Source organism: Colias philodice, chromosome 7 (genome assembly GCF_061535455.1).
Source record: "Colias philodice isolate Cphi_HAF_F1 chromosome 7, ilColPhil1 Martin Lab GWU primary, whole genome shotgun sequence".
NCBI classification, from domain to species: Eukaryota; Metazoa; Arthropoda; class Insecta; order Lepidoptera; family Pieridae; genus Colias; species Colias philodice.
Window position 1 is genome coordinate 8,573,799 of NC_143092.1, and position 17,536 is coordinate 8,591,334.

The 17,536-nt window shown below is 32.6% G+C and overlaps 2 protein-coding genes across 14 annotated transcripts in view; one reads left to right on the forward strand and one right to left on the reverse strand.

The window, feature by feature from the left end:
- The window catches only part of LOC149487219 (uncharacterized protein CG43867), a 251,570-nt gene extending 234,243 nt beyond the window's left edge, over positions 1 to 17,327 (forward strand). For 8 of the 13 annotated variants that reach the window (XM_089697509.1, XM_089697513.1, XM_089697510.1 and 5 more), the window contains 7 exons: positions 4,612 to 4,722; positions 7,319 to 7,476; positions 7,937 to 8,114; positions 8,567 to 8,722; positions 9,265 to 9,439; positions 11,544 to 11,807; positions 12,649 to 12,778. In XM_089697509.1, coding sequence (XP_089553635.1) covers positions 4,612 to 4,722; positions 7,319 to 7,476; positions 7,937 to 8,114; positions 8,567 to 8,722; positions 9,265 to 9,439; positions 11,544 to 11,806 — 1,041 coding nt within the window. In that variant the 3' untranslated portion in view covers position 11,807; positions 12,649 to 12,778. Of the gene's footprint in view, positions 1 to 4,611; positions 4,723 to 7,318; positions 7,477 to 7,936; positions 8,115 to 8,566; positions 8,723 to 9,264; positions 9,440 to 11,543; positions 11,808 to 12,648; positions 12,779 to 13,154; positions 13,287 to 13,667; positions 13,749 to 14,486 lie in introns of those variants that run through there. The other 5 variants (XM_089697520.1, XM_089697516.1, XM_089697519.1 and 2 more) reach the window with 2 other exon arrangements.
- The window catches only part of PCB (Pyruvate carboxylase), a 132,691-nt gene that overhangs the window by 55,298 nt on the left and 59,857 nt on the right, over positions 1 to 17,536 (reverse strand). The window lies entirely within an intron of this gene.

Here is a 17,536-nt window from a genome sequence, read left to right on the forward strand (position 1 = left end):
AGGTCATGTGATATATTTGATTTAAAAACTTAATATTTCTATGAAAATAATGTTTAATTTTATTTTTCATACTATTTTTTTTACAATCTCTATGAACTATTTATAATAACGATAGTATAAGATATTGTTATCAAGGTAGTTTGATATTTATTACAATTTATTAAATTATTAATTGGTCCATTGAAAAGTTACATTTGGGGTCGCATTTTTTAGAGGACGCAATTTTATTTTTTTGATGTGTAGGGGGGGTCAGTGTGAAGCTATCACCAAGTTTGTGGGGTCGCCACCCTTGTCCCACGGCCGCCATCTTGAAAATAGCGGTTGAAATGGTTTTTACGATATATCTCTTAAACTATTTATCTGATAATAAAACAATGTTAACATTATTCGTTGCAAATTAAATTCTCTACAACTTAGGTTCAGTAACTTTTTGTCGTAGAACTATAAACAAAAAAGTTATAAGCGAAAATGTTCAGAAATTAGAGATGTTTATATTTTTCAATCATGGACGTATAAAAAAAGACGGACGGTATATCGCCTAAACATTGAGTGAAGCCTAGTAATGGCGGCGAAACATCCATGTGTGTGTGCCATGTTGCCATGGCAACAGCTGTGTTGATGACAATGGCGGCTGTATTTTTTTCTATAAATTTTGCCGTAATAATTTTGTCATTAAAACATAAAAGAAATAACTTGCTTCCCTGTGGAATGTAATCCCTTGTGATTTGTTATTGCACGCCTCATAAGCGAAGCGTTGAGGTGGGTACTACTGTCACTTCGCGCAAAACATCTGATTTTTCTAACTTAAAATGTCTTTATGTATCATACATTGCACTTGTAAGATAATACATACACACACATATTAAGAAAAAACACTATTTTTAACGTTCATGATATTTTTGATGTCATTTTTGTTATTTAAACTAGTTAAAAAACAGTTTAAAAAAGGTCTGTCTTGGACGTCCGTGTGTCTGTATGTGCGGATCCTTTTTCTTGTTAACACGATAGCGACCGAAATACTTTACTAATCGAGTCTTTTTTTTTCTCTTACGCTTGAGTATGCTCAGGAATAGAACCCTTTCATTTTTCAGGGTCTGATTCGATGTGGTTTAATTGTTATTAAATAAACAAAAATAATAATTAATAAATATTTATTAAAAAAAAATTATGAGGCGTGCACTTTTGGATTTTCCAAATTATTTAAAATTGTACTGTTGCGACACCATTTAACCACGCACGACGGCATTTTAAATATTTTTTGTGAAACAGTGACGCAGTTAATCAGTCGGTAGTTCACGACGTAATGGCGGCCGACTAGCTTACTATGGTGAGAGTGTGTGCGTGTTTATTGTCTTTACACGATCGCTAGCTTACTATGGTGGCTTCACGTTGTTAGTTGGTAATACGGCGTCCGTCTTTTTTTATACGTCCATGTTTTCAATAAAAATTTTTTTTATAAGTTTACGAAGAAATTATATCAGACCATTTTTATAGATTGTTTTTCGTAGAACAACTTTTATTTACAACATTTTTTCATTAAGTAAATAGCTAAGGTTTTACAGCCATCCGAAGTGAGTACTATTTTAAGTACTCTTTACTTTACAGAATACGATATATTATGTGTGTACTAATAATAATTTGTCACCAGTAATTATTTTATTTTTATTATAATAATATTTTTAATAATTAATTTTACAATAATATTAATAATTAATTATTGAATCTTTTCCCCACAACCCAGGAGGTAGAGTCTGGAAGTGCGTTTTTTTTTACGTCGAAAAGCAGGGCTGAAATGTTCTGCATTGTGCTTCCATTGTTGTGGAGTCTGGGAAAAGAGCCAATAGCCACTTTATTATGTATAGTTACTACTGAAAAATAGTACTCACTTCTGAGCGCTGTAAAACCTTAGCTATTGACGTAATGAAAAAATGTTGTATATAAAAGTTGTTCCTCGAAAAACAATCTACAAAAATAGTCTAATATAATTTCTTCGTAAAATGATAAAAAAAAGTTTTATTGAAAAATATAAATAGCTCTAATTTCTGAACATTTTCGCTTATAACTTTTTTATTTATAGTTCTACGACAAAAAGTTACTGAATCAAAGTTGTAGAGAATTTAATTTGCAACAAATAATGTTAAAATTGTTTTATTATCAGATAAATAGTTTAAGAGATATATCGTTAAAACCATTTCAACCGCTATTTTCAAGATGGCGGCCATGGGACAAGGGTGGCGACCCCACAAACTTGGTTTTAGCTTCACACTGACCCCCCCTACACATCAAAAAAATAAAATTGCGTCCTCTAAAAAACTCAAGGTCAGGCCTAAAAAATGTAACATTTCAATGGATCAAATAGCACTAATTCAATTTTAACAATATGAATTCACATGACCTCTTATTAACACGTGCAGCTAACATTCGAGCCTTTTAAATTTAATTCAATTATTTAATTATTTCTAAAAGAAACTATTTGTTCACAAAAAATATAAAAAGCTCCAAATGTTATTAAATATAATTTGCCCCCCACGGCAAACGATATTTATTCCAATATAAAAATCGTTTGTTTCTAACAATCATAAAATAACAGGTTTTTTGAAATCCCAGAAATTAACTTCGAAAGTGCCTGTTAAATAATAACCAGATATTACTTTTCTACTAAAAAATCTATTTTAATCTATATGTGGCATCTATGCCACATATTGATGCTTCGAATTACATTCTTTATTACTTCTACTATCAATAAAAGAGCTATTTAACTTTCCTTACTGAAATATTAAATAAAAGAAATGTTATCTCAATTCAAAGTAATATCTGGTACCTCCCACAATACAAGCTTGATAGCTAAGCTTCAAGCGGTGCTTTACGCTTTTCTCATATGTAAATCACATTGGTGTCTTCATACCTCATCACGATAATAAGTTGTATAGCAATTTACGATTTTTCTACTATAACGCTTGATGCTTTTGGTTTTGGTAAATACTCGGTGAAAGAGAAATAATAAAGTAAAAAAGTATTTATGTGTGTAAAGAAATAGTTGGATAGTTTACATTACTCTGCCGAGTTGGGTTAACGTATAATAAGCTACAAAGTAAAGCGCAATGTATCATCGCTTTTATGTGGGTTTTATTTGCGTCGAAGTTTTAAATACACTAACAAGCCATTTTTATTTACCAATTAGCTTTGTGTGCTATCGACGGCTTAACGTGGTTGATCAATTTGGAATCGTGTTTGTGTTTATTGGCTTCTTGAATTTAATAAAAAAGAAAAATAATACAGATTAAAAATGGAACGTTTATTCCAACTTGATCGTTTCGTTCTGGCAACATACAATAGTTGAAAAGTTTTGTTGTAAAGAGGTAAGATATGATGAGAATGTTGCCATAACATTAGCAAATTTGTACTCGCGAATACTTCAAATGGAATGTTGGTGTAATTTTTTTCCCAATTTTTTTGTTTTACTTTTTCATCCAAGAATGTTTAACCTGTCCCTTAGTTTTAGGGAATGAATTGTTTCATATAATCATATCATAGCTAGCTCTTTTAGCACTCCTTTGTAAAGGTTGATGTTTTAGACTGTTTCTATCGTATATATTCTTGTTTCTTTTACGTTTTATTTAGTTGAGGTGAGTAGTATATGATCAAATGGTGTAACTGCATAATTTTAAGGGCAAAGTGGTTTACTATTTTAGCTGCAATTATACACTTTACTTTATTTTTTGTACAAATTAAATTATTTAACTATAATATTATCAAATGTCCTCTTCTGTGTTCTTTCATATTGTAAAATAGTTTTTTTTTAGACTTTACATATCTTAAAAAAGCATAATGTTTGAGCATAAATAACTGTTATATTAATGGAGTGAATGAGTTAATTTAAATGTGAATAATTATTGGCTAAAATGCATCTTAGCATAATTATAGAAAAGTAAATCAAACTTCTCTGGCCGGCCCAGTCAATCATTTGAAAATTCAAATAGTTTAAGGTCACCCAAGTTGTATTGACATCCTGGTATCATCTTAAAATTCACACCGTCAGAAAGTCATATAAAGTAGAATAATAATAATAAATGTTTTTTTGTTAATCTTTGCCATACAGTGGAAATTGAAAAATTGACCCTTGACACAAAATTCAAAATACTTTATTCTCTATATGCAAACATGGCACTGTTTTTATTTTCGCCTGAATAAAGTAAGGATTATGCAGTTACACCTTATAAAATTGGAATTAAATAAATATGGTTAATCTGGGTATCACTGTAAAATATTCACTTTAAATCTAAACACAAATACACTGGGCACTACAGTATACCATAACTTTGTATCAATAAATATTTTGTATAAAAGAATTTTATTCTAAAATTATTTATATCTATCCAGTAAATATTTGAAGAGTAACAATTTTTTATTTCAATTATTGTCTGACTTATACATAAAGCCCATCAAAAAATGCATGATCAAAACCACGATCATATGCATGAATAGATCCCTTTAAATGTATATATCACACTACTATTTGCCAACAAAAAAAAGTGACGTCTACAAACATAACCTACAAAAAAATAAAGCCCCCCACTCACGTGCGGACCCACCAACATTTCATTTGTACAGCAACTGCTGCTGTGTGCGACCCAGTCGTTGTTCACTTGCGACACGGGCGGGTCCGTGGCCGGCGACAAGGGAGACATGCCGCAGCCGGCTGGCTCGCCTAGCTCCATACAGGTACATTGTACTGCTACAGCTAGACGTTCGTTATTACAGGTACATAGCGCACGTGCGTACTGCTACAGCTAGACGTTCGTTATTAAACGTACATAATAATTATTATGTTATAGTGCGTACAACTCGACATTTTTTCTTTATGTGACAGATAGATATTCTTCGTTATGTGAACTTGACGCATTTACTGTATATAGGTACATCCGATTTAGAATACGCACCGCTAGACATTCGTTATTACAGATAGATACGTTAGAGTACGTACTATTACAGCTAGACATTTGTTTTCTTAGACATTCTTCGTTATAATCAATAACGTTTTGAAGCTCTTACTGTCTATAGGTTCTCTACAAATGTCATTATTATTTGTGGATATATTATACAGTGCGTACAGCTAGACATTCTTCGTTATGTGAACTTGACGCTCTTACTGTATATAGGTACTCTACAATTAGGAAGACGGAAGTTTAAATTACATATAGATTTCCAGAGTGCCTATAGAAACTTTTTTATAAGGACTAGAGAATGGAGTCGGAGTCGATGTTCCAGCAATGTTCGATATAAAAAGTGAATTATCTACTAAGTGGTAGAAATTGGGCTACGTTATTGCTTGGCATTCAATAATATATAGGCCACTTGCATATCTCAAAATAATAAAGGTAGGAGGTGGCGTCATTTCCTGGCTTCTTGATATACTGTACTACTTATATACTATACTGATCTGGCCTTAATTTGCGTATTTTAGAATGTTCCTTCAACCGTAGTAATTCTAAAATATCATTTTTCTTTAATGATAATAATATGACATGTTGGGCTAAATTACAGGTTAATGATAACACTGGTCAACAATGATTTTGTTGCCCTGGATGTGAAAGTGGTTTCGAATAATTTAATGCATATTATATATAAAACTATTAATGGTTTTGGTAGATTGGCTCTAGTTTTTTTTTAATCTTAATTTTCTTATTACACTATAAAACGCAGCATGAAATAGAAGGTATATTTGTTTAACATCATTTATTTATTACAAAGTTTTACTTATTGTTTTGTTTTAGTATTTAATTAATTCAAATGGATATAAAAATAGAGAAAAATCATTAAAACTTATAAGTATGAAATAGTACAAGGAAATAGATTTTATAAGCTTATCTTCTTAGTTAATTTTGGGACAATAGTTTTATTATGGACCATCAGTAATCTGCCATCATGTGACGATCCCATATACCCTGATACCTTTATTCCATAATTTTTACTTCTTTTCGATGCGTTCTTCCTGTTTCTCACAGAAATTTCGCAGATTTACTGGATATCTATCCAGGAGACTGTGGGGAAAGTGTAGCTTTATGTTCGTATTTGTTCATAAAATAACAATAAAATAAAAGTTTTTTAACAACTGTTGTGCAATTTCTTAATTTGGTGTTTTAAATTTACCTTAAATTAACCAATACTATATCTCTCCATAATTTACAGTCAGCATCAGTTATATAAAATTTTGTTTGATTTTCAAAGAAAACCCAATATTCCCAATATTCTTTTATCAATTTTTCGACACGCCCGTCCTGTATTCTTCTTATACTTCTAGATTCCCTCAAAGGCCTAAATTCTCATATTTATTAATTACTAGAGGTCCGCCCCGGCTTCGCCCGTGGTACATATTTCGCAATAAAAGGTAGCCTATGTCCTTTCTCGGGTATCAAAATATCTCCATACCAAATTTCATGCAAATTGGTTCAGTAGTTTAGGCGTGATTGAGTAACAGACAGACAGACAGAGTTACTTTCGCATTTATAATATTAGTATGGATTCCTAATGAATTTGCTTTGTCTAATCCTATTAATAAAAACATCAAGGGAATTTCGTATACCTATCCACTTTGCTGACCAAGTGCTACTGGGTTTCTTCAACTAAATACAAACCGAACATTGTTGTTCATAAAAATGTTTTTTTTACAGAAACCATTTCTTATTCTGATATTCTACAGTCAGTTTTATAGAATAGGGTTATGTCTGAGCGAATAAATGTGCAGAAAACGTAATTCACCAAAAAAATAAACACTTGTTAGTAACCTGTATTCTGAAGGGCCGTAAGAAAATTTAATATATGAAAATCCCAATTAAAAAAAAACTAGAGCCAATTAAGTAATTTTAATGATTACATTCGCAAACTGGGTACTTGAAATATATAAATCTGTAGAAATATCCAGGGCAACAAAAAAAAATTGTTTTTTTGTTGAGCTGTGTAATCTGTAATAATGTTTCTTCTTCTCCCTTGTTATATGACGAAACGGTTCTTTATTATCATGCTCCATGGAGATGACGCCTTTATCAAATATAAGAGTAAACTTGTCTAGCTTAAGATTAATTAAATTATTCATGAATTGTAATGTTACTTTTAAATTGAAATTGTAAATTTATCTCTGTAGCTCCCGCATTATTCCGTCTAGGTATTATTGCTAAAATTAAATTTTAAGAAGCCAGTAAATATTTTGCAAGAGCGTCCAAAAATGCATATGAGAAAAGCATCTAGAAGATATTTAAGTTTGTCGTAGAAACGAAAATCTTGGTCGAAAACTGTTCTAGAATGTTCTGGAAATTTTCAGGCGCCATTGTTATCTGTGGACTGTAAAAGCAATCCGCCGACATACAGTTTCATACAAGGCTGGCAGCTACTGGCCCTCGCGGTTAGTCTGTTTGTGCCGAGGAATAATAGATTGCTGTGGTACCTCAAGTTACATTTGAGCAGGCATTCGGACACAAAGTAAGTATGAGTTGGTAATATTTGCTTTGTTTTATTAATGCTACATAGATTAAAAATGATTTTTTTCTATAATTAAACAAGTCGTTTCGTATAAAGTTAAGAATAAATCTGTTTTTTTTTATTGTATAAACAAGTATCTATTTAAGATTTAATTGTTCAAAAATCAGATCATCATCAATTACATAAGACTATCTTTAACAGTTTATTTATAAAGTAACGAAAATAAGTTCCTACCACATTTTCAACTAATCACCCATTTTAAGATATATGCTATCAAAAGAGTACAACACAACCAAAAAAAAAAAGACGTGTGGCACTCGGGGACTGCCGCGGTAAAGCTAATCGGAGTGGGGAGCGTGAGGTTTTTTCGTTACGGAATTTCTCGATTCGGTCCCCGCGCTCAAGGCCCGCGATAGAAGCTATGCAATAGCTTAAAAAAAACATTTAAACCATTTTTCAGAACGGAATGCGGTAAATACGCAGCGTATTGTGCTCGTGCGCTCGAACGTACGATACGCAATGGCGGACGCACGGACAAGCCGTCGAGAATGGAAGTGCTATCTATATTGCTGAAAAACCCCTACCATCATAGCTTACCACATGCTATACCTGTTCATATGCTCAATAATACTTATCAGGTGGGTTCATTTTGTATTATTATCTCTATTTAGATAGCACTATATAAAAACTACAGACAAATTGAAGATATAAAATGAATGTCCTAGTTTTAAAAATTCACATAACATTGCCTCTCGTACCTTTCTATGTACTCACTTTACCGTATTCATTTCAATTCTATATTTCATTAAATAGGTGTTTTATATGTTAACGTCTTAAACGGAGTAAACCAAACAGTAAACCAATATCAGAGTGGTTCGTTCAAGGGACAGTAACTTTTGATTAAAATTTTTCGACAATAACTTTTTTCAAAAACGTCTTACTAACTTAAAATCATTTGGAAACTGTTTATCAATTAGATATCGTTCAATATTTTGAATTGCAGAAAAGTAGTGTATTCTGTAGTAACTAATAAGCATCGAATGTATACTATAATGCATTATATTAAAGTAACAATGCATAATTATTCCAGGTGATAAGTTTCGACGGATCAACGACAGTGGAAGAGTTCCTATCTACATTAAGTTCAGAGTTAGGCTGTCGGGAGTCCTCCGCGTCTGGGTTCGCGCTATTTAGCGACGATCCTATAGAGAAAGATCTGGAACATCATATTAAACCGGATAAAAAGGTTCGTTTATTTTATTTTTCTTTGGCTCGATGTATTTAATTTAGAAACTGGGTTTATTTGTTAACATAACTATTTTTAAAAGTCATGTGAAGAGGCAAGAGTACAAGTAAAACAGGAATATGTATCTGATTATTATTATGATATATTAAGGATATTAATGTAAAGTAATGTGGTACCTTTACTTTTTTATGACAAACCATTTATTATGAAATAAAGTAAAATAACACCAATAAGAAAATATTAGGTGAATAATATTTGCTTCTTATTTTGGGTACAATCACTACATAGTATAAAACAAAGTCGCTATCTCTGTCCCTATGTCCCTTTGTATGCTTAAATCTTTAAAACTACGCAACGGATTTTGATGCGGTTTTTTTTTAATAGATAGAGTGATTCAAGAGGAAGGTTTTAGTATATAATTTATTAGGTTTTAGACAAAGCGGGCGAAGCCGCGGGCGGTAAGCTAGTTAATAATAGAATTACTCTTATCTCATTAAAATCAATTATACAACTAATCAACAAACAAAACTTTGCTCTTTCAGCTATGTGACGTGATATCCCGATGGGAAACCGCGCTAAGAGAAAAAGGTTCTGGAAAGTTCGAGAATTCACGCGTCATTCGACTCACATACAGAAATAGGCTTTACTTCAAGAGCTCAGTGCGAACTGAGACGGACAAGGAGCGACTTTTGCTCTGCTATCAAGTTAATCAGCAAGGTATGGATACAAAAATTCTTAATAACTTTCGTACTGTAGGTAAATTAGCTTGGAGAAATTTTTGCGTTTGTAGTAGTGTATGGTCAGCAAATAAAATAAAACAACATTTTATTTTTAGTTTTTATTTTATACAGGGTTACTTGTAAAACACCAGCAACCTCGCAGGACAAGATAGCTAACATCATAAGTAACAACATTTGTTCTACGACTTTTGGCATAACGCAATAAATTATTTTTAAATGATTTTTTAAACTTTTATTGTACTCTCCTTACATTGGTAAGTCTATGTTCTATTAATTATCGGATGGACGACGCGACGCCCCCTTCCCCCTCTCGTTCGCTTTTTGTTTACGTAATTTTTGGGAGGCGTAGAGTTTATAATATTCAGACGGAAAATTAAATGAATATTTATTTTTGTATGAAAATAAAATCTAACAAATTATCAAAAGTCGAAATGTTGTTACTTATGATGTTAGCTATCTTGTCCTGCGAGGTTGCCGGTGTTTTACAAGTAACCCTGTATATATAAGGGATTTTAAATTAAACTATATGTGTTTCTCCTCTGAAAAAGATGAGTCTTTATTTTAATATTTGCACATTTAACATACATATAACTTTTACATTAACAATGTTACTAAAATGAAAAATTTACTAACCTGAAAAAGAAACGACATTTAAAGTTTAATTCTTTAGTTTGAGAAGTCAAAGGCTTGCCTCGACCATGTTTTAACACTGGAGCCATATTGAATAAACAATATAAAGTTACAACACTTACACACAAATTAAACACTAGTTATGGCCCTGCCTTCATACAAAACTGCTGAATACGCCGTTCGCACGGGAATAGAATGTGGATGCGATTTCCCTTAGTTAGCATCCAAGCTTACGTCTTTATAATTATTAAACTGTATAAATTCATTCTTTAACTCCGGTCTGCATCGTGCAGACATGGGTGTAAAAGTCTCATTTTAGCTATTAAATGTAGTTTTTAAGTACATCTGAGTTTTCATTTGGGGCCTCCGGCTGCGGGACATGTAATTCACTTCAACAAATATTATAACAATAATAACAAATAATAACAACAATCAACAAATACAAAATTTATCAATTAAACTACGTACATAATAATTATAATTTTTGAATGAAATGTGCTTTATGTTCTAACGCTACCAAACGACTGCACGTGGCACCTGCGGACAGCGTAAACTGGTTTATTCTGGTTTTGTGCGTGTTTCCACTTTCCACTATCAAGTGACGATTTATTTATTTGTTTTGTTTCGTAATTATTATGGTCAAATATTAATTATGAAACAAATTATTATGGACACGATATTTTATTGTTTCACGGTAGTCGCCTTGTCGTTTGCTCAAGGACGTAAAATTGAATGATATATTTTTTTTTATAAAGTCAAAACCATTTTCTTTCAAATAAAAACTTGTTTTTATTGAAAACAAAAGTGTTGCTAGGAATAAGTATAAAATTAAATAGTAATGTTAGGATATCGAAACATTTTTGTATAGGCCACAACGATATAGTGGAAACGCGCTCTAAGATCTGAGTAATATACACACCACTACATATGCAAAAATTTCTCCAAGCTAATTTACCTGTAAAACATAATATATAATAGATAAAAAAACACTAAAATGTCATCAGTGTAGTTCCTAAGACACTTTTTTGTTACACTCCAGATATTACACATTCCACATTATTTCTAAGATTAATTATTTATTGTTGTTATTCCCGTATCTTACTTCCTACTAATGTTATAAATGCGAAAGTTTGTGAGGATGGATGTGTGTGTGTACTGTGTATGTTTGTACGCAAATACTACTAAACCGATTACAATAAAATTTAACACACATCTATCCTATCTATCCTCACAAACTTTCGCATTTATAATATTAACCCTCTATAGGGTAATTTGGATTAACACATAGGATAGGTTTTATCCCGGATATACAACGGGATCGGGCACTATGCGGGTTTTTTCTTTGAAAACGCGGGCGAAGCTTGGGCGGAAAGCTAGTTTTTTATAACAAATGAAAATTTTGTTAATTGCCCCTGTTTGTCTATGTCAATAATAACCCACCCGTTCCTCAGTGGTGGCGGGTCGGTTCCCGGTGACGCGCGAGCTGGCGGCAGAACTTGGCGCGCTGATGGCGCAGCTCGACATGGGGGACTTCTGCCCCACCAACACCACCCACGCGCTCCCGCTGGCGCACCGCTTCTACCCCTACCGCTACCGCGCCAACACCGCCGAGCTGAGGTACGCACACACTTCTGCCCCACCAACACCACCCACGCGCTCCCGCTGGCGCACCGCTTCTACCCCTACCGCTACCGCGCCAACACCGCCGAGCTGAGGTACGCACACACTTCTGCCCCACCAACACCACCCACGCGCTCCGCTTCTTCTTCACGACCGTACATAATAATAAATAATAATATTTTAATAATTTTATAATGCATTTATTCATTAAAACATCATTGGTCCACCCGTTAGTAACAATATTCTATTCCTATGTTAGTAACAATACCAAATTTATATGGTTTATATACACACTCATAGCGACGCGCACACACACGTGTACCTGATAGTTTATGCGTACACTCGCCCATAGCAACACGCAAACAACGAAATACGTTTAAAGTTACGCACACAGCTACGCGCTCTTAATAACTGCAATACACACACATTCAAAGACACTTTAAGTGAGAGGAACACATAGAGACGTAAAACATACATACACTTATACACAGGAAAAAGGACACACAATCAAAGTATCTTAACTATGGATAAAGGTACTCCCCAAATAATATAGAAAGACATACAAATAAACATGCAGTGTTTTATGATACAATAATTTGCAAAATACTACAGCTTCGTAGTAAATTACGGTTTGTAGCAAATAAATTGGTTGAGTGATGTGTTTAAATAACAAACAAAAAGCACTTTTAACATAAATTTTATAAAAAAAAAAAGACGGGTTGCACTCCGGGAGTGCCGGCAGAAGTGAAAACTTGATTATTAACGTTCAGCATGTTTGATATTTTGGAATGGTATCCGTCTTACGCATGGAATATAAGGGCTAAAAAAAACGTCGTCTTACGCTTTTTCGATCAGGCCACGTGTCCTGACGCGAGTTTAAGATTTTATACATTTCAAAAAAAACATTAATGTATCTATGTTCTTTTCTAATTACAGAGACATAGAAGAGAAGCTACGTACAAAATGGACGGCGTTAAAAGGACGAAGCACGGCGGATTGCGTGCGGATATATCTCAACTGTACGAGGAAGTGGCCTTTCTTTGGAGCTACTCTCTTCCAAGCGAGGGTTAGTATTATAAAACTAACAAATTCAATATTTATCTAATAGAGAATATATTTATCTTTGTCCCAGTTTTGTTTGTGATGAACCGTAATAAAAAAAGAGCGTGTGTGCCGAGCGCACGTGTCAGAAGTCAAATTCGTCGCCTTACTCTATGACGTGACCTTGAAATTTTACTCTCAACGCGCCTAAAGAAGATACACTTCAATGTACTGTGTAGACAAATTTTCCCACATGTTGACCTAACAAGATGGTGAAATATAAATTTATAGCATTTGAATGCCATAAAACCAAAAATATAAATTCAAGATGGTGAAAATAGCGTTCTACACTATTATTTATTTTCTGCATTATCTAATTATATAATTATTTCATATTACAGATAAAACAACCAGACCTATCAATGGCATGGTTAGCAGTATCGGAAGACGGAGTCGCGGTATTAGAACTAGCTTCCATGTCGGTTATAGGCCGATATGCGCTTAACTCTATCGGCCTGTTTGGTGGATTACAAGTATGTATTTTATTATTATAAAAAAATATACCGGCCGAATTGAGAACTCTTTTTTTGAAGTCGGTTAAAAATATACTTCAAGAGCATAATTAATACATTTGACTAGGAATATAGGGCTAATTAATTACATTTAATCTGTTTCTCGTATATTTTTCACATTTTCCTTGACTGCCCATTATTTTTCCTGCAAAGTGCAAAATTGTATAATTAAGGTTTCTAACAACTTATACAAGTTATTTTATACATTTGTACCTTGTGAAACACGATACTCTGTAAAAAAAAAAAGAAAAAACTTACAAATCACATCCAGAACTATTTATAATATCTTTATTAATTAAATTTTTTATGGTAAAATATACTTAATTATTGTAATTTTCGCAGGACGACCTAATGATGCTAATTGACGCCGAGGATTCAACCAGCCCCGTTCACAAGATGTTGATCAGTCTCAATAAACCTAGAGTAAGTATTTTTATGAAAGTTTTTCGTAAATTGTAAGAGAGTGAATCTATCTCGCTTTTATTCTGTGGCTGAGATTTCTTTTCTCTAATGCAACAAAAATTACTTGAAATATTTATTTAGTGATTATCATCTAATTCCGTATCTTGTTATGCGCAAAGTTTTAAAAATATTTCATCATCATTGTATACACCATTTACTTATACGAATCAAACTTTAGTATTGTTATTACGTTTCATTAACAGTACAGTATTAATACCGTGTATTAATGTGACGTGTTACAGGAATATCATATTTGAATGATATTCGACGGTTGCCTGGAAGAAATGGCTTATAGCCATAAGGCCGCCCATGGTATATCTTTTATTGTGTTTTTTTTTTCATTTTTGTATTTCCTTGATGTATACAATGAAGAATAAATAAATAAATAAATAAATGATATTCCTGTAACTTATTCTTTTAACTTCTCATATAGACAAAAAAATTTGTTGTCTGTAAAGTCAGTTTACTGACGATAGTTGAACGTGACAACGTCCGATTGTGCTTCTTTGTCGCTCGTTCCGCGCTCTCGCTTGCACTTCAAGCCTTACATGGAACGCCTCAGAGCGAGGTAACGCCGCATGAGTCATGTTTTTTCGAGCGTGCAGCCGGCTCTATCGAATTATAAGACGTTATCACGTCAAAAAATAGTAATCTCAGTGTTTAATGTATAAAATGTATTAAATAAATAATAATTTCCAGATGGTCGAGCTCACCCATCTCATAGCGGACTACAAGAACACACTCCGACCGACTCACCCGGGAACGCCACAAATGAACTCACTCACTCGCACCGGAAGCCACAGACTCCGGAAGCCATCCACCATGCCACACTCATCGCCATCCACCATGCCACATTTACACCATACACATACACACACACTTAATTCTAACACTACGATGACACTAGGTTCAGATCGAAATGCCACTTTGACACTAAGCTCCCATACGTCGACGTTTAATCAGCATTTGGATGCGAGAGTGTTGTCTCATGGGCAGCCGGACATTTTAAAGTCGACTCCAGATCATAAGAAACGTGCGCACACGCAAGATGGCGTCGCGTGAAGAAAACATAATAAAAAAATGACGCTGAAATAACAAAAAAAAACTATTCATGAAACAGATAATGACACTAGGTTCGGATAGAAATGCCACTTTAACACTAAGTTCCCAAAGGAAAGCTCAAAAAACCAGATATTTTTAATGTACGCCTGTGCAAAAGAAACCTACGTCAGACATTTGCGTGTGCGCACGCATTCTTAACATTATGTTTAACACACACAATTATGATCTGTATATGTTTCTAATGTATGACCATTAACTTACACATCTGTTAAATGTTGTAAATAGGAAAAAAAGTTGATAGCATCCTTGAAATTCATCAAATTAAACACAAAAGTGTTTGTCTCTTCAAACAAAGTTACATAACGGCTTCTAAAAATGTTATATAATACGATGACACAAATATTTTCAAAATGGTGTTAAATATACTGACGCTATAATAAGAATAACGTAAAAAAAACATAGTTATCAACTTTGACATTTTCAAATGTGAGGTTTTTTTGTTTCATGATGATGAAATCGACACATTTACGATAAAATTTAAATGTCCTAGCCAAATCTTCATAGTTTATTTTGTAAGTAGTTTTAGTTTAGTTTTATTTTTGTTGGGAATTCTCTAGATCGTTTTTCCTCAATAAAGTACTACATAGTTTAATTTTAATAGAAGGTGTTATTTTTGTAATGAATTTAAGGCGACGTTTAAATATTATCGTATCAACAAATAGGATGAAAATTATGAAATATTTGGACGAAAACAGCGATTATCGACTATATACCTCATCTTTTGTAGCTATCGGTTAGACATCGGCTGTATTATATTGAATAATTTTGTATAAGTTTTTCGGCTTAGTGCTTATGCTTAAGGTTCAGATCATGCCAACTAGATAAGCCTTAAATGGTAGTATTTTAACGAGAATTCACGAATAAAAACGAACGATTATCATCACAATATACAGTAGTATATATAAAACATAGTTTTTAACATTTTTTGCAAAATTTACTTTTGTGGCAATTTTTGCTTAAACAACCCGTTAAAGAAGTGAAAAGAATAAAATCTCATAAAATATTACTATTTGAGACATCATTTATATTATGTGCAGGGTATAGAGCAGTAGTGCGGTAGACTCACATAGATCCAAAGAAATAGTTTCGCGTTTTATTAATTATTTAATAAGAGGTGCTTATCAATAACATGTCAATATATAGGTCTTGTAAATCTCACTAACTGTAAAGTATTAAGTCGAATTAGCGCGGTATTTCGCTAAACCACTGCCAATTACGATACGATTCGAATACGACACGACCCGATACGATATCGTCACGTAAATTTTAATGTCGTGGTTAATTTTAACGGATCGCTAAGGACGGTGTACATATAAGTTTTACTGGGGCTTAATATAATTGTAGATTGATATTTATGGTTATCTGTCATCGTGTAGTTATACCACTAATTATAACGACCAGTGATATTAAAATTAATGTACTTTAACAAAAATCATTGTTATTGTTACGTTAGTTATACGTGGATTGGGAAAATTTGCTGTAATTAAGACCATAGACAAACGAAGCAAGTGGTAATTTGAATCTCTAAAATATGTAAAAACATAACCTTTTTAAAAAGATCTGAGTCTTAAATTAGATCTGTAACGAATCTCTTGTATATTCTCACAGTAAGTATTAACTTTCATAATATTAACATTAATTATCGACGAAAATGGTTGTTAATTGGTGACAAAAATGAAAGATAAAAAAATCAAACATGTTAAATTGTGAAAAATATTGTAAAAATCAATGTTTAACAAATCAAATAAGAATAACATTAAAAATATATGGACAATTTATTCCAAATGAAAATACATCAAATTATTCAAGTAACACAAAAAAACATGTTCATCAAATACACAGTTAAAACCGTAGTTTCGAGTAGAATGTTGTCCATAAAGAATAATCCAATGAAGCTTTGTATGAAGTAGAAATATTTGCCGATAACAATTCTCTCACAACACAAAGAAAAATCGGCAAATGTATTATAAATAATGTTGACCAAATTCGCTTTCAAAATATGTATTTGACACGCGATTCTAGAACACAAATGTACGCAAAATTAAAGAAATAGAGTCTACAATCGCGTGTCAATTCGCCGCAGTAGTAACTGTTAGATGTAATTTATTTTATTGCACTTTTTGCATAACACCCAACTGTTGATATTATTGTGTATAGATTAATGTATATTTTACGATTAGTATGGACGATTTTTTTAAACTAGACATAAGCGAATATGTTGTATAGTAAATGGTGATTTACAATAGGTATTTATTTTTATTTTATAATCATTTTCTGCCTGTAATTAATTAGATAATTATTTTTGTTGGTGGCCTAAGTTAATGCCTAATAAGATTAGGGCCTAAATTTTGTACTATGGAAGTCTCGCTGGGTACTTTTTTGTTTTTATGGAGCAACAATAAACATGTATTGACTATGTTTTGGTGTTTTCTTTATTCAACCTGATGGTGTGATGTGTTAAACCTTTACCTTTCCTTTTATCTATAACTATCCCATATGATTATTATACAACAGGAATAAATTATTAATTGAATATTTTGACGCATACAGTACAAAATATGTTACATTTTTTTTAAGAATTAATTTTGAACTAAAAAATACAGAATTATTAATTTCGGGTAAATAAA